Below are 19,863 nucleotides of genomic sequence, written 5' to 3'. Positions count from 1 at the left end.
CCATCCATCCGTCCATTTTACAATATAATTACAACCCTTTATGTGCATATTTATATACAGATTTGAAGTTATTCACTGAAATATATTTATTAATTGTGGTTCTTACAAAAAATATATCTTATAAAATATAAAAGCTAAAATGTCTCTTAAAGCTCTGCCCCTTTAATTACTATATACTAAATAATTTAACTTTAGCCTACTACTACAACCATATTATTTACCAGCAACATAAAGTGAAACAGAGGCAGAGGTGTCCTGCCACAGCCAGTAACAAATAAACAGAAAACAGTAGTGGTCAAATACAAATGAGGCAACAAGAGAAGTACCGTATTTCCTTGAATAGCCGCAGGGGCGCTAATTAATTTAAAACCTCCTGTCACTCCGGCGTTTACCAGAAACCGGCGGGATGGCCGTGCATGCGGTAATTATTTTAAAACCTCTTCTCACTCCGGCGTTTACCAAAAGGAATGCGGTAAATTTAGGCGTGCGCTTTGAGTGTGATGTAAGCATACCATCATGAAAAGCACATTTAATAAAAAAAAAACTTTATTATGGTCTTACCTTTACTTATAAATTAAGTCCATGTGCAGCTCCTTCTGACCAAAAGCATCGATGACTTTGTTATGTTATTATTGGTTTCTTCTGTACACAGGTTCAGGATCGTCAGTCACATCTTCATTCCTGTGCTGCATTGGCATTGTTTCAAAGTCAGTAGGTGTAGATCAGGGGTCGGCAACCCGCGGCTCCGGAGCCGCATGCGGCTCTTTGACCACTCTGATGCGGCTCAGCTACATACTTGCCGACCCCCCCGATTTTCCCAGGAGACTTGTGGATCTCAGTGCCTCTCATAGATAACTCCCAGGGGAAATATAATCATATTTACACTCTAATTACTATATAAAGAAAGTGCCCTAACTGCACTGCAATAACTGTCCTCTATAGCATTTACAAACAATGTGCCAGTCCGGCCACATGTTGTATGTAGCTTTTACTTGCATACATAGGAGACAGCAAAGCATACTTACTCATCAGCCACACAGCTTACACTGACGGTAGCCGTATCAAACAACTTTTAACATTGTTACGCAAACTGCCACAGTAAAGCAAAAACGGATGTTAAAAAGGAGATGGCACCGCAACAGCAAACAATGGAGAGAGAATACTCCATCTTAGTACATGTGTCAACATATTTGGACAGTCAGAAATACACATATTGGACATGTTTACATCTGATGACTTTAAAGGTTTTTTCTACATTTAAAACACTTCCTTGAGGTCTACATTACATGTACCGGTATTGGTCTAAATGTGGTTTGGATTGTGTTTTACAGACCATCTTCAAGCCGCTTTCTGACCGTCTCTTCAGGATGCGCCGTTTTGTCGGCAGTCTTATTTACGTGCCTCAATTTCGACCGTGTCTCCCCCCCGTCAGCCGTGTTGTACTGTTTAGCGCTTCCATACCGAGTCTACTGACCGATATACAATAGAACGATGCTCTACTTTCTATTAGAAATGGTAACGGCGCAGGATGCATGGGCATGTACGAGCCAGTCTGCCCCACAAGATGAGGATAGAGCTGGGGTCGGCAAGGCGCGGCTCTTTAGCGCTGCCCTAGTGGCTCCCTGGAGCTTTTTCAAAAATGTATGAAAACGGAAAAAGATGAGGAAAAATATATATTTTTTGTTTTAATATGGTTTCTGTAGGAGGACAAACATGACACTAACCTTCCTAATTGTTAGAAATCGGACTGTTTACATTAAAGAGCCCTCACTGATGAGAGTATTTGGCGCGCACCATTTTGTCCTAATTTTCGGAAGTCCTTGAACGCACCGTAGTTTGTTTACATGTACAACTTTCCTTGATGCTGCCACAGAAATATGTGTTTTATGCCACTCCTTCTGTAACTCTATTTGTCCATCAAATGTTTTACGCTGTGCATGAATCCACAAAGGTGAGCTTTGATGTTATTGACTTGTGTGGAGTGCTATTTAGGCATATTTGGTCACTGCATGACTGCAAGCTAATCGATGCTAACATTGTATTTATGCTAGCTGTATGTACATAATGCATCATTATGCCTCGTATTTTAGGTATATTTGAGGTCCTTTTATTTGTAGTTTCCGATTCCTTCAACTTCAACACACACATCTTTACCTTTGGCCATTCTAAGCCAGTGATTTCCAGGAGTTATCACACCCTCTAAAAAGCCTCCGTTTAACTAATGTTTCCCAATGTTGTAAAAATGTGTAGAATAAATATTAAATTTCAACATTTCTGTCAATGAAGATTTGCGTCAGCCTGCGACACGTAGTCATTTTGATAGTAAGCTAATATAGACACTTACATCATGTGTTGTCTTCATTTTAACACTTATATAAGGTTTTAAATTTTTTGTGGCTCCAGACAGATTTTAATTTTTTATTTTTGGTCCAATATGGCTCTTTCAACATTTTGTGTTGCCGACCCCTGGTATAGAGGAAAAAAAAGAGCTTATTGACTCCAACGTTAGACTACAACGACAGACTCGTACACAACACTTTGGGTAAACATTTTCCATTTATGGAGGTATTCGCTGAAGTCACCAATTGGAAAAACATCACAAGTTGTGCAATTTCCAAACAGCTCGTTTGGAGGAAGTATGAAGAAAAGCAATATTGTTTTATAAATATCTCTGCCATGCCTCCATGGATTGAATTCAAATGTTTGGGACTTATGCACACCCCAAATACTCAAAACAGTTACCAATAGGTAAGAAAAGTTTAGGAAAAGCATAATAGGTCCCCTTTAAGGGGCTGATTGAAGCCAACAGACACCAACATTAATTCAATTAAATTCCGCTTTTGTTTTACTGTTGTTCATTTCTTTATTGATGATATATTATTATTCTGTATCCTATACACATATATTAATACATCATGAATAAAGATAAATTAATATACTGTATTACCTATGAAAAACCGTCTTGGAACATTCGATCCAGACCTGCCAACAACACCATGGTGCCTCCTAGAGCACACCTTGTCTGTGTTAAAAATTGGTCCTGTTTTCCAGATTGCACTTTCATATTGTCCAGAAAAGATGGTACAGATCATATTTGTGTGATGCATGTTCCACACATCGTAAAGCACCACATGTTGGTGTATATAGTGCTGCAGTAAATGAGTGTTTCCATGGTGACAGCCAATAGTACACACACAAATTAATTTAAATGGGGGGGTCAGCACCACTTTTGCACTTGTTATCAATTGCACTTGTTACCATTTTCTGCCATGTTAGTCAAGGTTGTTGTGGCCTTGGGCAAGACACTTCACGCTTGTTCCTGATGGGTCCTTGCATGGCAGATTCCACCATAAGTGTGTGAATGTGTGTGTGAATGGGATGTATAATGTAACACATTTTGGATATCATTCCAAGTATCGTAAAGCGTGATGTAAATTGGATTGGATTGATAAATACAGACCACTTACCAATTGTACACAGTCTTAGTAGATCACCCTCAAATTGTACACATTTTATAGTTTACACGATTTATTTAGCACTTGTTATTTTGGATCTCAGTAGATCAGGCCCAGTATATTGACCTCAGTATTAATCAGTGTTTTCACCCCTAGAAAACAGTCTGAAAGAGATTGTACATCTTGTATTTATACATGTAAACCCACAGGTGGTACGAACACAAACCTCCCCAAGTGTGTCAGAGCTTTTCTACCGGTCACTTACATAAACCTGTGTCTTGGAAAGATGCAGCCGTGACACGAAGACCTGTTCAAAAGGTTGGATAGGTTAGCAAACCAGAGAGGAGTAGTTATGATTCCTGGTTTTAGATAGTAGTGATCAATGAAGCATGAAACAATTGTCGAGCAGCTAAGAAATAACAATTGGATATTAAAATCAATTGCAATCGAGCAGTTGTTATTCACTGAAATTATGGACATGACTCAAAACATATTTTTGTCTTGAAAAAGAGGGCTGTGTCACGGTTCCGGATGTGGTGGCAAGGTGAGGTGGTCCCAAATGCAAGAAAGCCAGGTGGAAGCGTTGCTCAAAAGGTTTAGTCCAAAATCCTGCAAAAGACAAAAAAAGATGAGACAGCAAACAGAGAGCTAAATACACAGAATAATTAGACAACTAAATACACCTGGACTAGACACAAGACGAAGGATAGAGTCGATTGGAGGAAACCAGGGCCAGGGCAAGACACATGTGCAACCAATCACCCAAACGAGCACAGGACAGCAGAAAACAGATCATGACAGGATCGTCCTATATTTGGGTCAATACAATAATTTGAATAGTTGAGCCGATTTTATTGTCAGTTTTTTGTGTCACATTTTTAAAAGTATTGTTAATTTTTGGGGGAACACAAACTTTTATCACTATTTTATCCATATGGCTGTCTTTTCTGTTCATCCTGGGTTCTGCACATATAAAGCACAACATAGTGTATCCCACCGGTCAAAATACAATTAAAAATACCTGAACTTCCTTAGATTTGATTATTGTGCTGACTTTTTTCATCCAGTTTTACGAGTGCATTCAACTGATTGATGCCCCAGTTTCAATGTAATCAGTTCAGTTATGAAACAATTGCAGGTTATTTTTCCCATGTCAACCTTGGGTAAAATTATTACCAAAATAGCAGCTAAGCAGCTAATTTTGCAAAGCCATATCCTAAAAATGCCTGTTAGTATCGTGTCAAGAACAGTAATAGTTTAAAAATGTAAAAGTGCAATGTTTATACACCTAATCAGTCTTGCATTGCAACCTAATGCTCTCATTTTAATCAACCATGCCTATTCCCAATTGTTTGATGGGAGATGATTAAAAAATTGATTGTGATGTGGTGGAGTGAAAATAATAATGCAGAATGATTTAATTTTTTTTTTCAAAGAATAACTGCCTGCTAGTCTTTTTTTTCTTTTTTTTTTCAACAATGTAGAGAGAATTCAATATTGCACAAAGCTAATTTGCGCAACATTATCAACCCAGCAAGTTATTAATGCAGGATTTCCATTTCATATTTATGATATCAATTCTTTAAAATGATAAGGACAAAGTCCATGCCTTACATTCACAAAATATAGGCAGCTATTTTTCTATTAAAAAACATAGACATGCAATTGGGGAATGTACTGAGGTTTCAATATTTCCTCCATCACATCCCCCTAAAGTTTAACAACCTCTATTTGGGCTGAACCAAGGAGCACTGGTAAAGGTGCTGATTATCCGTAGAGTAGGAACAAATAAGTAGACGTGATGATAATCAAACGTCAATGATTGGACAACATTATAGCGTGTTGCACTGTAATGCATGATGATGTTGATTGCTGCTGTTATTGGCAATTATTTTCGGTAACATGTTGCATTGCCATGCGGTGTTCTGCTAGGCAATAAAGCACCTGCAATGTCAACTTATGTTATGTTTACATTTCACAAATCGTTGCATCATGTCCACTCATTCATTTCAAAATAGTCACTTGCACCATTACGGATAGCTCAAATAAATATAGGTATTTTCCTAATGGTTCAGATGTTGTCTTACCTTGGAGTCATAGCTCTGACTACACCTCGATTGCAGGTTAGGCCTGTTATGCATTTTTAATGAAGTCGGGATGATTGTCAAATGTTATGACTCGAAGAGAGGTGGAAATTGGTTCCATGGTCAGTTTGAGAAATGATTAAATGATGAGTTTTTGACCTGCTTCGATGGTGCTGATGGCACAGAATTAGTCATGGGCCTCCTGTAGCTGCTGTGTGTGACAGTGCTAATGATAGTCATTTTGTAGCGTGACCATGCACTCCAATATATTTATGGGGGGACAAAATGTCAAAAATTGGCTGCGCTTGTTTTCATGCCATGCCATTTACGATTCAGTTTGGAAATGTTCAGAAGTAATAATCAAGTAGTCACATGTAATCTTAGTAAAAATGCATATTTGTGTCATACATTCAATAAAAATGCATGTATCAGAGGTGGGTAATAACGCACTACATTTATTTTGATACATTTACTTTAGTAACTTTTTGGATAAATTGTACTGTCAGAGTAGTTTTAATGTAACATACGTTTTACTTTTTACTTTTAAGTGGCCTTGTGGTTAGTGTCCGCCCTGAGATCGGTAGGTCTTGAGTTCAAACCCCGGCCGAGTCATACCAAAGACTATAAAAATGGGACCCATTACCTCCCTGCTTGGCACTCAGTATCAAGGGTCGGAATTGGGGGTTAAATCACCAAAATGATTCTCGAGCGCGCTGCTGCTCACTGCTCCCCTCACTTCCCAGGGGGTGGATCAAGGGGATGGGTCAAACGCAGAGAGTAATTTCACCACACCTAATGTGTGTGTGTGACTGTCAGTGGTACTTTAACTACTAACTTTTGAGAAGAACAAACGCAACTTTTACTCCGTAACATTGAGTTTCATTCCGTACGTTACATTTATTTATATCACAATTATTTATAATTATCGATTAAGGCTTGCACAGATGTATTCTTATGTCAGCGACCCTGCTTCTGGCAGGCACTGTCACATGACTCTGTTTCGCCAATCCAACCTAAGCAGTAGTGACGTTTAATTCCATTTCACCAATCAAACAAGCACAAAGTACACCAACAGGAAGCTGAGAAAGGTCAGTATTTTAAAGTAAATATTAAAATAGAGACCTACTTACTTGTTTTAATAAGTATCACAATTTTTCCAAAGAAGACACTTTAATTACGCGACAGGACCTCAGCACAACCCCGCATTTTGAGAGAACTGCTGAACAGAAACTTCCTAAAACAGTTGACTAAAAAAAGCAATCTTTTTGTACGTCTCTGATGATCTTAATAACTGCAAGTGTCATTTAAGCACTTTTAAACATTACCAAAAACATCAAAAAGCAGTGGAAAGTTGTACTTATCTGTTAGATCCGTAGCTTTAAAGTTACAAGGCTAGCTTATTACCTTGTAGCATTATCTTCTTCTAATGTATTTACATCTAACATAGCTAAACAAGCTGAAATGACCACAATCGTCCCCTAACAAGGCCACCGGCCTTGATAATATTCCCTCCAGATTCCTCAGGGACTCTGCCTCCATCATTGCCCCGATCATCACGCACATAATAAACCTATCAATTACACAAGGCCAAGTACCAAAAGATTTTAAGATAGCAAGAGTAACTCCCCTCTTTAAAAAAGGAAGCAAATTGGAACCTGGCAACTACCGACCTGTTTCTATTCTCAGCTCCATTTCGAAAGTAATGGAGAAAATAGTTTATGAACAGGTCGATAGTTACCTTGCCACTAATAAACTCATGTACAAATTCCAATCCGGCTTCAGAACTAACCACTCCACTGACACATGTCTTCTCTATCTGACCGACCACATCAAACATGAGGTGGACGCGGGCAAATACTGCGGCATGGTCATGCTGGACCTTCAGAAGGCCTTTGACACCGTTAACCACGCTATACTGTTGGATAAGCTCAGAGCAATCGGATTTAACAAAACCTCATGGAGCTGTATGCAATCTTACTTGGAGGGAAGGGAGCAGGTGGTAGAGGTGAACGGCACCGTGCCACCCCCCCCAACCCCCCCCCCCCCCCCCCACCCTCCCCTCTCGGTGAGCTGTGGAGTCCCCCAAGGCAGTATATTGGGACCTTTACTGTTCCTAATATACATAAATGACATGTCATCGGCATGCGACTGTGAATTGTTTTTGTTTGCGGATGACTCTGCCCTGCTGGTATCCGGCAAGGACAAGTCACTGGTGGAGGAAATCCTCAGTGCTGAGCTGTGTAGAACTTGCACCTGGCTCGCTGACAACAAGCTATCCATACACTTGGGTAAAACAGAATCCATCCTGTTTGGGTCCCACATCAACCTTAAGAAAGTCAATGACTTCACCATAAAAGTGGGTGACATTGTTATCACCAGGAAAGATGAGGTCACCTACCTAGGTTCCATTCTAGAGGCTAACCTTTCCTGTGATAAAATGGCAACGAAGGTAATCAGAAAGGTTAACCAACGAACGAGATTTCTCTACAGAATCTCCTCTCTGGTCAACAAAAGCACCTTGAGGATTCTGGCGGGAACTCTCGTTCAACCCTTTTTCGATTACGTATGCACCTCCTGGTACCCTAGCACCTCCAAAACCCTCAAATCTAAACTCCAAACATCTCAGAACAAGCTAGTCAGGTTACTTCTAGACCTCCACCCCAGATCCCACCTCACTCCTACCCACTTCTCTAAAGTGGGCTGGCTCAAGGTGGAGGACAGAGTTAAACAACTTGCACTGAGCCTAGTCTATAAAATCCACTACACCTCCCTGATATCGAAGTACATGTCAAACTACTTCCTTAACGTAAATGACGGCCATAACCACAACACCAGGGGGAGCTCCACTAACCACGTTAAACCCAGATTCCGAACTAACAAAGGTCTTAACTCATTCTCTTTCTATGCCACATCAATGTGGAATGCGCTCCCAACAGGTATAAAAGAAAGGGCATCTCTATCCTCCTTCAAAACCGCACTAAAAGTTCACCTCCATGCAGCTACAACCCTAACCTAACACCCTCCCCGGATTGCTAATAATCAAATGTAAACAATCAAATGCAGATAGTTTTTCTTATGCCTTCTGATCTCTCTCTCTCTCTCTCTCTCTCTCTCTCTCTCTCTCTCTCTCTCTCTCTCTCTCTCTCTCTCTCTCGCTCTCTTTCTCTCTCTCTCTCTATATGTCCACTACTTGATGTCCATATCCTAATGCACAATAATACCATAATAATACAATTCCAATTCCAAAACCAAACCCAGCCCAGCAACATTCAGAATAGCAATCAACACAGCAATTGAGAAGACACAAACATGACACAAAACAATCCAAAAGTAGTCAAACAAAAAATAATATCAACAACAGTATCAATATTAGTAAGAATTCCAACACAGCAGTCATTAGAAATCCCTCATTTACATTATCATCACAGCCATTTATAAAAAATAAAATAATAATGTTTAAAAACTGACTACTTTTTATTTTACTTGAGTCATATTATTCTAAAGTAACCGTACTCTTACAAGAGTACAATTGTTGGGTATTCTACCCACTTCTATATTGTATTTAAAAATCAGGAGATTAAAACAATAAAAAAATCACTACAGAGTAATGTGGCATGAAATTGTAAAATTGTTCTTTGCTAAGACTGGTTATGAGGAAGTAATAATTATGCACAAACTAACTAAAATTAAGAGAAGGGAGTCAGTTGCACAACAATGTGAAATTGACGATGCCTGTGTTTTTGAAATCTAAATGACATGGAACACTGATCGTATTTCCCCCGCCCCTAAATTGATGCCGTCTTCTATACTTGACTGTAAAATCAATTGCAACTTAAAACTACACTATGGACATTGTAGATAGTTATTGCTTATTTCTAGGGACGACAAAGTTAATGCTTAATTTGACATGACATGTCGCTCTAGGTCATGTTTTGTTGTTATTCTCCTAGGTTTTGTGTTTAGCTCTGTTTCTAGTGCTCCTTGTCGTACTTTGTTTACATTCTCACTGCTAGGAAGGCTTGAGCTCACACACCGGTCTCTGTTTGTTGATTAGTGTCTCCACCTGCTGCCATCACTAATTTCACACCCGTTTTATGCCCGGCTCGCTCGGCACTGGTCCATTGTTCGCTACGCACAACTGTTTGTTTGATTTCATGCTACGCCCTAAGTATATGTCTATTCTATTTGATGCAATGTTCTGCTAAGTTAGCCTCAAACTTCTCGTGAGTTTTCCAGCGGTACGCTATTTGTATTTTTGCCCTGTGTATTGGATTAAATCATCACCTTACCTGCAAGCTGTCTGTAGCCCTCTGCATCCTTTGGAATCACAAACAGTTTCCCAAGCCAAAACTCAACAAAATGAATCCAAATAATCATAAAAGGTTATTAAATGAATCATGTAAAAACACCGATTAATTAGGCAATTTACATTGAAGGCACATGCTTCTTTACTTTAACCACGGATGGTTACCTGAAAAGCGGTGCAGGTTCTTATACAGTCAGTGATCAAGTCAACGCATATGTCAGTGCAAATATGATTGAGGAGACTCCGACTGGTGTTCTCGCTGGAAGATTTCACTTTAAAATAAACCCAAATGGGACTTTAGATAAAACTGTTAGCAAACGTTGAGCAAATAAAAGGATGTGCATTTAAATAAAAATATTCCTGTATGACAGTCTGACTATAAAATTGTACTTGTGTGAAAATATTGGGGTGTTTTTAAGTACAAGTAATTTACTCCAATTAATTACAATGAATTAAAATGTAAATGTGATTAATTTTCATCTGATTAAAAAAAAAAAAAAGTTTGACAGCACCACATATTTTATATATCCCACTCTCCCTTGAGGCTTGCCAGAGTGTTTTATTTACTGTAGGTTTGCTAGTACTGGTTAGGGGTCGGCAACCCGTAATGTTGAAGGAGCCATATTGGACCAAAAATATAAAAACAAAAATCTGTCTGGAGCCGCAAAAAGTTAAAAGCCTTATATACGTGTTATGATGAAGGCAACACATATAAGTGTCTATATTAGCCTACTATCAAAATGACTATGGGTCGCAGGCTGACACAAATCTTTGTTAACAGAAATGTTGAAATTTAATATTTGTTCTACACATTTTTACAACATTGGAAAACATTAGTAAAACTGAGGCTTCTAAGAGGATGAGATAACTCCTGGAAATTACTGGCTTAGAATGGCCAAATAAATAGATGTGTGTGTCGAAGAAAACGTCAGGCTGTCTTCTTCTAATGGATTTATTACAATCTTGGCAAGCTGGGTAACGTTTGCTGTGGTCTGAAACAACATGGCACACAGACACCTATCAAAAAAGCAGCCAATATTACATACAAATAAAGTGTCAAGAGACATGCAAATATAAATTAAATACAGAGAGGACATAAGTCAATGAAATTAAATGAGATCAAATATACCTACAAACGAGGGATAATGATACAATATGTACATACAGCTAGTGTTGCGTTGACCAGCATTCCTCCAATGGGGAATTCAAATTGCTAGTCTCTCCCAGATTCTTTTTATGGCAATACGCTGATGTTTATATTCAATCTCCAGGCAATAGTTGGTATTTTGTAGTTTATTCTCAAAGCTTAGAGGACAAACCTGAGACCAACCCAGCACCCAAGCGTTCCCTAGCCCGGTCCAGATCGGTCTACCAAAACCCCGGAACTCCTGTCTACTTCCTCCTTCTCCTGTCCCCCCCACCTGCTGTTTCCCCAGTCTAGCTGTGCTCCTTATCTTAGGAATGTAATGGCAGTCTCAACAAAGACAGCGCTCTGACTCTAACCAAGGACACTCGAATCCAAGCACTTTGTACCACACGAGACATTAGCTGATGTAAATATGACTATAGGAGTTTTTAGAAAGAAGTAACACTTAAATATGGATATGCTTCCAACACTAGCCTAAATAGCATGTTAGCATCAATTAGCTCGCAGTAATGGATTGACCAAATATGCCTGATAAGCACTCCAGCAAATCAATAAAATCAACAAAGCTCACTTTTGTGCATTCATGCACAGCATAAAACGTTTGGTGGACAAATGAGACACATGAGTGGCATAAAACACGTCTTTATGTGGCAGCATCGGAGAAAGTTGTACATGTAAACAAACTACAGGGATCTATTCTAGGCCCCATCCTCTTAGCACTGTACCTTCTCCCTCTTGGAGAGATTTTTAAGAGGCATGGAGTGTCTTATCACTTTTATGCAGACAACTGCCATATTTATATGCCGATTTCAAAAGGCCACGGCCCCCTGACACCCCTTCTCAACTGTCTATGCGACATCAAGGCCTGGTTTGCCCAGAATTGTTTAATAATGAATGAGGGAAAAACGGAAATTTCAGTTTTTGGTCCGGCCCTCACTGACTTGGGACCATTGCAAAATGATGTGCGTCCCAAAGTCACCAGCCTTGGTGTCACTATAGACAGCGATTTTAAACTTGACAAACAAGTCAATGGCGTTTTAAAATTGTGTTTTTATCATCTTCGTCTTTTAGTAAAGGTAAAACCGTTTTTATCTTTTAACCTTTTTGAACAAGTCGTGCATGCTTTTATTTCAAATCGCCTGGACTACTGCAATGCACTTTATGCTGGCATTAGCCAAAAAGCTCTCTCCCGGTTGCAGTTAGACCAGAACGCGGCAGCACGACTTTTAACAGGGGCCAGGAAACGCCAGCATATAAACACAAATCTTCAGAGTTTGCACTGGCTCCCTGTTCATTTTAGAATTGATTTTAAAACCTTGCTGTTTGTTTTTAAAGCTTTACATGGACTGGCACCTCAATATATCTCGGACCTCATCCAAACGTACACTCCTGCGCGCGCTCTGAGGTCCGAGAGCCAGCTCCAGATCGTGGTGCCCAAGACCAGACTTAAATCCAGGGGAGACGGGGCCTTCTCTGTGGTCGGCCCTAAGCTCTGGAACACTCTGCCCCTCCATGTTCAAACTGCTCCCACAGTGGAGTGTTTTAAGTCTCGTCTTGAGACCCACTTTTATTCTTTGGCTTTTAACACTACGTGAGTTGTTTGGTCCTCTGTCCTCTGTGTTTTTTTATAAATTTTGATTTCTATTTACTGTTTTAATTGGTTTTACCCTTTAAAATCGTTTTTAATTATATTGTTTTTATATTGTTTTTATATTGGTTTTATATTTATTTATTTTTTGTTTTTATTCAGTCATTGGTGGAGCTTAGGATAATTGAATATTGTTTTTAATATTGTTGTGCAGCACTTTGGAAACATTTTTGTTGTTTAAATGTGCTATATAAATAAAGTGGATTGGATTGGATTCAAGAATCGCTGCAATTAGTAGGACAAAACGGTGCTTGCCAAATACTCTCATCAGTGAAGGGTGAACAGTGGGATTTGTAACAATTAGGAAGGTTTGTGTCATGTTTGTTCTCCGACAGAAAATATATTAAAACAAAAAAAAAAAGTTTTCCTTATCTTTTTCCATTTTCACACGTCTGAAAGAGTTCCAGGGAGCCACTAGGGCGGCGCTAAAGAGCCGCATGCAGGTTAGGTACTAGTGGACGTTGTCGCTAACACCTGCTAACTGTTATACTATGTCAAAAGACTAGAGACCAAAAAAAAATTAACTCGACCAAAATGTTCTTCCATAGTGGCACTAGTGCCTACATAGACAGTAGTACCCAGACCGGGGGGAAATGTATTAGTGCTTCTTTTAGGTGCTAAATAAACACAGACTTAGCCACATGCAACAATTGCTTGAAGGCGGTATTCTGCACATAACACCTTTTAGTACTGTAGCATCTTGACAGAGGCACACGAGTCTGATGCGCTTTTTAAGCTTTATTGTCAACCTTAAAGGCCTACTGAAATGAAATGTTCTTATTTAAACGGGGATAGCAGGTCCATTCTATGTGTCATACTTGATCATTTCGCGATATTGCCATATTTTTGCTGAAAGGATTTAGTAGAGAACATCGACGATAAAGTTTGCAACTTTTAGTTGCTGATAAAAAAGCCTTGCCTGTACCGGAAGTAGCGTGACGTCACAGGTTGTGGAGCACCTCACATCTGCACATTGTTTACAATCATGGCCACCAGCAGCGAGAGCGATTCGGACCGAGAAAGCCACGATTACCCCATTAATTTGAGCGAAGATGAAAGATTCGTGGATGAGGAAAGTGAGAGTGAAGGATTAGAGAGGGCAGTGGAAGCGATTCAGATAGGGAAGATGCTGTGAGAGGCGGGTGGGACCCGATGTTCAGCTGGGAATGACTAAAACAGTAAATAAACACAAGACATATATATACTCTATTAGCCACAACACAACCAGGCTTATATTTAATATGCCACAAATAAATCCGCATAACAAACACCTCCCCCCTCCCGTCCATACAACCCACCAATACAACTCAAACACCCGCACAACACACTCAATCCCACAGCCCAAAGTACCGTTCACCTCCGTAAAGTTCATACAGCACATATATTTCCCCAAAATTACGTGCGTGACATGCACATAGCGGCACGCACGTACGGGCAAGCGATCAAATGTTTGGAAGCCAAAGCTGCGTACTCACGGTAGCGCATCTGCTATCCAACTCAAAGTTCTCCTGGTTGTGTTGCTGCAGCCAGCCGCTAATACACCGCTCCCACCTACAGCTTGCTTCTTTACTGTCTTCATTGTTCATTAAACAAATTGCAAAAGATTCACCAACACAGATGTCCAGAATACTGTGGAATTTTGCGATGAAAACAGACGACTTAATAGCTGGCCACAATGGTGTCCCAATATGTTCGCGCAATCCGTGACGTCACGTGCAAACGTCATCATACCGAGACGTTTTCAGCAGAATATTTTGCGGGAAATTTAAAATTGCACTTTACTAATCTAACCTGGCTGTATTGGCATGTGTTGCAATGTTAAGATTTCATCATTGATATATAAACTATCAGACTGCGTGGTCGGTAATAGTGGGTTTCAGTAGGCCTTTAACGTGTCAACATTCCCAAGGTACACATATTTTGCCTGTTTTTCCACAAGAGCAACTACAATTCTTAATATGCACCAATCACTATCACATTGAGTGAGGTGCATTCACAAACACCAGAATTCTCAACACCAGTATTACAAAACAAGCAAAGTACAGACTTGTACTGTTCAAATTTAAACAATACGCATCCCTACAAAGTATGCTCGACCAAAAGCTTTTGCACAGTACTGGATCAATTTTTCAAACTATATGAAGAAAATATTCCCAAGCACTTTGGTGTGATTTGATTCTAATTGGCTTCTTTTCAAGCATGCTGTTTACTGACATTTACAGACCAGTTTTGATGAGATTCCCTCAAACCCCTCCCCCCCCCTTCTCCTCTTTCCAGGGTTTGGAGGGTCGAACTGCGAAATCAATCATGATGAATGTGTTCATGGGTACTGCGCCAATAATTCCACATGTATTGACTTGGTTGCAGACTATGAGTGCATCTGTCCTTTGGGCTTTGCTGGTGAGTTATCTATGTCATCATTTTAATCGTTCTGACAATGAATATGATGACTCTGCAACACCCTCTAATCGTCAGAGTAGTTACATGATAACGCACAGAAACAGACTATAATCCACTTTAATTAGGCACTAAATGATCTTGCAGTTAATCCAATGAGAATGTATGGGTTAACTACAGTATGTACTGTATACACACTGTATATTTCTCTGTCTGCTTCAAAGTTATGGAAAATTAAAGGGTTTTAAGGGCAAAATATAAGGTTTTGATGCACCATGTCTTTTTTTTCAGTGCTTGGCTTTTCATTGGAATATGAAAAAAAATGCTTATGAAAACACGTTGATCAGCACTAACAAGGCAGTTTTTTTTATTTATATCCTGTAGCCCATTAAAGCAGATGAAAACTAGGCCAAAAAAACAGTGTTTATTTGTGGCTGTTATAGAGGAGACTCACTGTGATAAATAATGAATAAAAATGACGATAGTAAAGCCCAGTTACGTATGTAACCCACATGCAATTTACATACTATTACCTTTTATATGGTATTTTATATTGCTAATTGATATTTATCTGGGTGGCATTTAAGATCTTTTTCATTTTGTCCTCCACTAGATAATGATCAGCAATCTTTTCATAGCCCGTATTGCAGTTTTTTAGTGCGTTTGCACTTGTCATGTTTAATCCGCTTGAAAAGAACTTGCGTTGCTTGTAAGAGACCCGAAATGAATACGTTACAGTAAACGAGACGAGACGTAACGAACGCATGAACAATGATCTCAGCATTGGTAATGAACAAAATGGGACGAATTTTAGTGATATTACGGCAATTAACCTTTTTAGTAACACTCTTAATGTGTGGCTCAAACAAGAGAGTTGGGTCGAAGATAATACCAACATTCTTTACTATGTCGCTTTCTGAAATTGTTTTGTTGTCAAATGTTAAGGTGGTATTATTAAACAGGTGCTGGTGTCTACCAGAACCGATAATCAGCATTTCCATTTTCTTAGCATTAAAATGCAAAACGTTGCTCGACAACCATTGTTTGATTTCATTAGACACACCTCCAGGTGACTACAAACTGGTATGTAGGGGCATGTAGAGTTGGGTGTCATCAGCATAACAGTGAAAGCTAACGCCGTATTTGCGAATGATGTCGCCTAGCGGCAGCATGTGGATACTAAGAAGTGCAGGGCCAAGAACCGAACCCTGTTACCTTAACATACTCCGAGGTCACATTTTTATGGGAAACGCACTGCATCCTCTCAGTAAGATATGAGTTAAACCAAGAAAAGACATTTTGACATACCACTACGTGTTTTTGATACGCTCTGATAGAATGTTATGATTGACGGTATTGAAAGCTGTGCTGAGATCAAGTAGCAGTAACATGGATGACGCATCAGCATCCACAGTTAGCAATAGATCATCAATATAATTTTTGCGAGGGCTGTCTCCGTAGAGCGATTTGCCCTGAAACCGGACTGAAAAGGTTCACAGAGATTGTTAGATGCTAAGTGTTCATTTAGCTGCTGTGCAACAATTTTTCAAGGATTTTCGAGATAAAGGGAAGGTGGGACACCGGCCGGTAGTTTACCATGGGTGAGAATCGAGGAGTGTTGGTGAATATGGTGGGTTTAAAAATAACCTAAATATTCATACGATACCTAAAACATAGCATTGTTCTTATGTTATGCATATGCTCTTACTGCGTAGCCTTTGGTCAGATGGCAAAAGCTACGAACACACCCAATTTGTCCAGATGTGATCTCTATCTGATTTTTTCCATGTTAGTATGAACCGTAAAACTCTGATTTGTTTTCAAATCCGACACAGACCTCTTTCATATGTGGTCATGAATCCGATTTGTATTCCACGACTGCAGTCTGAACGCTCGGGTGGCGTTCATCCGACTTATAGGTCATCGAAAGGCGACAATCACCAACACACTGTTCGGAACAGACATTGAAGCAGGTGTCGCACAAACTGTCAGAGCGAAAATCCTTTGTGAAATGCTTTAAAACAATGTTGACTCTGGTTTTAAAAATACTTGAAATTGCCAGAAATGCGCCAGGACTCCAACCTAATTAGGGGCATGTTTACTTTTGTAAACACACTGCAGCACGTGTGACATGTGACACTTCACAACCCATTGCGTTCATATCACTTTTTTTTGTACGAACTGTTACAACTGGACATAGTTGCGATGGCCGTCATCCCAGGGTGCAGAGAAGGCAGGCGACCTGCAAGTAGGTCCTTTTGTTAAGTACCCAAAATAAGGAAGCACCAGTGTGGTTTTAGCAGTACACCACGGTTGAGCAAAAATGTAACAAAAACAATATAAAACTATAGGCAAGATAAGATAAGGGAAAAACTCAAAAAGGTACAACATGGACGTTTGACATTGAACCAAGGGGAAGGTATTTGCAAAAAAGTTGACACTGGCAGATAAACCCTCCTTATTGGCAATCAGGGACAGGTGGGCCTCCAAATTGCCAACCAAGAACAAGTGAAGAGAACAGAGCTAAAGTCACAGGAACCAGAAATACATGCTGGACAGGAAGAAACACTAAACACAGGATCATGACAGAAAACGACTACATACAGAGATTGTCTTTTAAAACGATCAGAATTTGGTGTGAATGCTAAGCGAACCACACCGAAGTGCACACAAAGTAACTTGTTTTGTAATTTTGGGTCCAGATTGAGTACCGAACCACAAGCTTAGAACCATTCCTGTGCAAAAATAAAATTAGAAAAACACTCAAGTTTATGCAAAAAGCAGTTGAACAACAATTCATACTAGAAGAAAACTGTTTTGAGAGCTAAAAGTTGAAGTCATTATATAAATGAAATAAATAGATACAAGTTTTAAGTGTCAAATTTAGGTCTGTAAAAGTAAACAAGTAACTTGTGCGATTAATCTAAAAAAGGCATTAATCATGCAAATAGGCGGGTTAATCGAGACATTTATTTTGACCACACATGACAAACATGAGTTTAGTCTATCAATCAATCAATCAATGTTTATTTATATAGCCCTAAATCACAAGTGTCTCAAAGGGCTGCACAAGCCACAACAAAATCCTCGGTTCAGAGCCCACTTCAGGGCAAGGAAAAACGCAACCCAGTGGGATGACAATGAGATACCTTGGAGAGGACCGCAGATGTGGGTGACACCCCCCGCCCCCCCAGGGGAGACCGGTGCAATGGACGTCGAGTGGGTCTAGCATAATATTGTGAAAGTCCAGTCCATAGTGGATCTAACATAATAGTGAGAGTCCAGTCCATAGTGGATCTAACATAATAGTGAGAGTCCAGTCCATAGATGGGCCAGCAGGAAACCATCCCGAGCGGAAACAGGTCAGCAGCGCAGAGTTGTCCCTAACCGATGCACAGGCGAGCGGTCCACCCCAAGTCCCGACTCTGGACAGCCAGCACTTCATCCATGGCCACCGGACCTGTGCCTCACCCCTTCACAAGGGAGAGGGGGGCAAAGCAGAAAAGAAAAGAAACGGCAGATCAACTGGTCTAAAAAGGGGGTCTATTTAAAGGGTAGAGTATACAAATGAGTTTTATCTGTGCAAAGAAGAGTGAGGAGACTCTGACTGGTGTGTTTGCTGGCATATTTCACTTTAAAATACACCGTGGCTGGACAACTGTTACCACATTTTTAACAAATAAATGACGTACATTCAAGTAAAAAAAAGGTAAATGTGTTCTTGGATGACATTCGGACAATAAAACAGAATTTGCGTCCAAATATTGGGACCTTTTTTTAGGTTAATTTAAATTATGCCAGCGAGTAATAAATTGTGATTAATCCCAATCTAAAAGTGTGATTGATCTGATTTAAAAAAAAAAGAAAGATAATTTTGCAGCACTCGTCAAAATGTTCAGAATAAACAACAATGTTATTGTTGGTGCATTATTACAAAGTAAAACAAAAGTTTATTTTCAGGTAAAAACTGCTCAACTGCTCTCTCAGCATGTACAGCTGATGTGGACATCTGCAAAAATGGAGGAACCTGTTTCCACAACTTATCCGGAGAAATACAATGTATTTGCCCACCAGGTATTTATCAGAATATTGTACAGTATTGTTTTATATGTAAGGGTAGAAAATGGATGGATGGTACTCTACCTTTTTCATTTGTGTCATTCATTCATTCAATCATATACAGTGGTACCTCAACTTCCGACTTACTTAGACTTAGATTGAGACTTCCTTTTATTGTCATTCAAATTTGAACTTTACAGTACAGATAAGAACAAAATGTTGCATTAGCTCGTTGTAGTGCAGGATAAAAGAGCAATAAGGTGCAGATATAAATACATAGATTACTGTACAGATAAATATATTGCACTTTTGCATATGCATCCACGTTTATGGATGTATGTTATATATTGTCTTTATATTCCAGCGAGTTAATCTGTTTTGGGGGGGAATTGAGGGGATTATTATGATGCGTTCAAGAGTCTTATGGCCTGAGGGAAGAAGCTGTTCCAGAACGTTGAGGTTCTGCTACGGAGGCTGCGGAATCTCTTTCTAGAGTCCAGCAGTGAAAACAGTCCTTGATGGGGGTGGGAAGAGTCTCTGCAGATTTTCTCAGCCCTGGTCAGGCAGCGGCTTTTTGTGATTTCCTGGATAGGAGGAGAGGATACCTTAATTTACAAGTAATTTTAGATATTACATGTTTCTCCGCATACCTTGAGTTATGAGCATTTTTTTTTGTTTTATTTGATGGAAGTAATATTTGTGTCGTTTGAGGAATAAATACTTAATATATTGTTGCATTGTTACATTGTTCCTGCTTCTTTTACACA

General features: G+C 39.5%; 1 protein-coding gene across 1 annotated transcript in view; it reads left to right on the top strand.

Annotated features, from left to right (window-relative positions):
- The window catches only part of eys (eyes shut homolog), a 635,999-nt gene that overhangs the window by 170,852 nt on the left and 445,284 nt on the right, over nt 1-19,863 (top strand). Inside the window, exons 15-16 of the mRNA XM_062058295.1 lie at nt 14,918-15,040; nt 18,998-19,111. Of these exons, the coding sequence (XP_061914279.1) occupies nt 14,918-15,040; nt 18,998-19,111 (237 nt within the window). The remainder of the gene's footprint in view (nt 1-14,917; nt 15,041-18,997; nt 19,112-19,863) is intronic.

Source organism: Entelurus aequoreus, linkage group LG09, assembly GCF_033978785.1.
Source record: "Entelurus aequoreus isolate RoL-2023_Sb linkage group LG09, RoL_Eaeq_v1.1, whole genome shotgun sequence".
Taxonomy (NCBI): Eukaryota; Metazoa; Chordata; class Actinopteri; order Syngnathiformes; family Syngnathidae; genus Entelurus; species Entelurus aequoreus.
The sequence above is the reverse complement of the archived record's forward strand: the minus strand, read 5'-3'. Positions and strand labels throughout refer to the sequence as shown.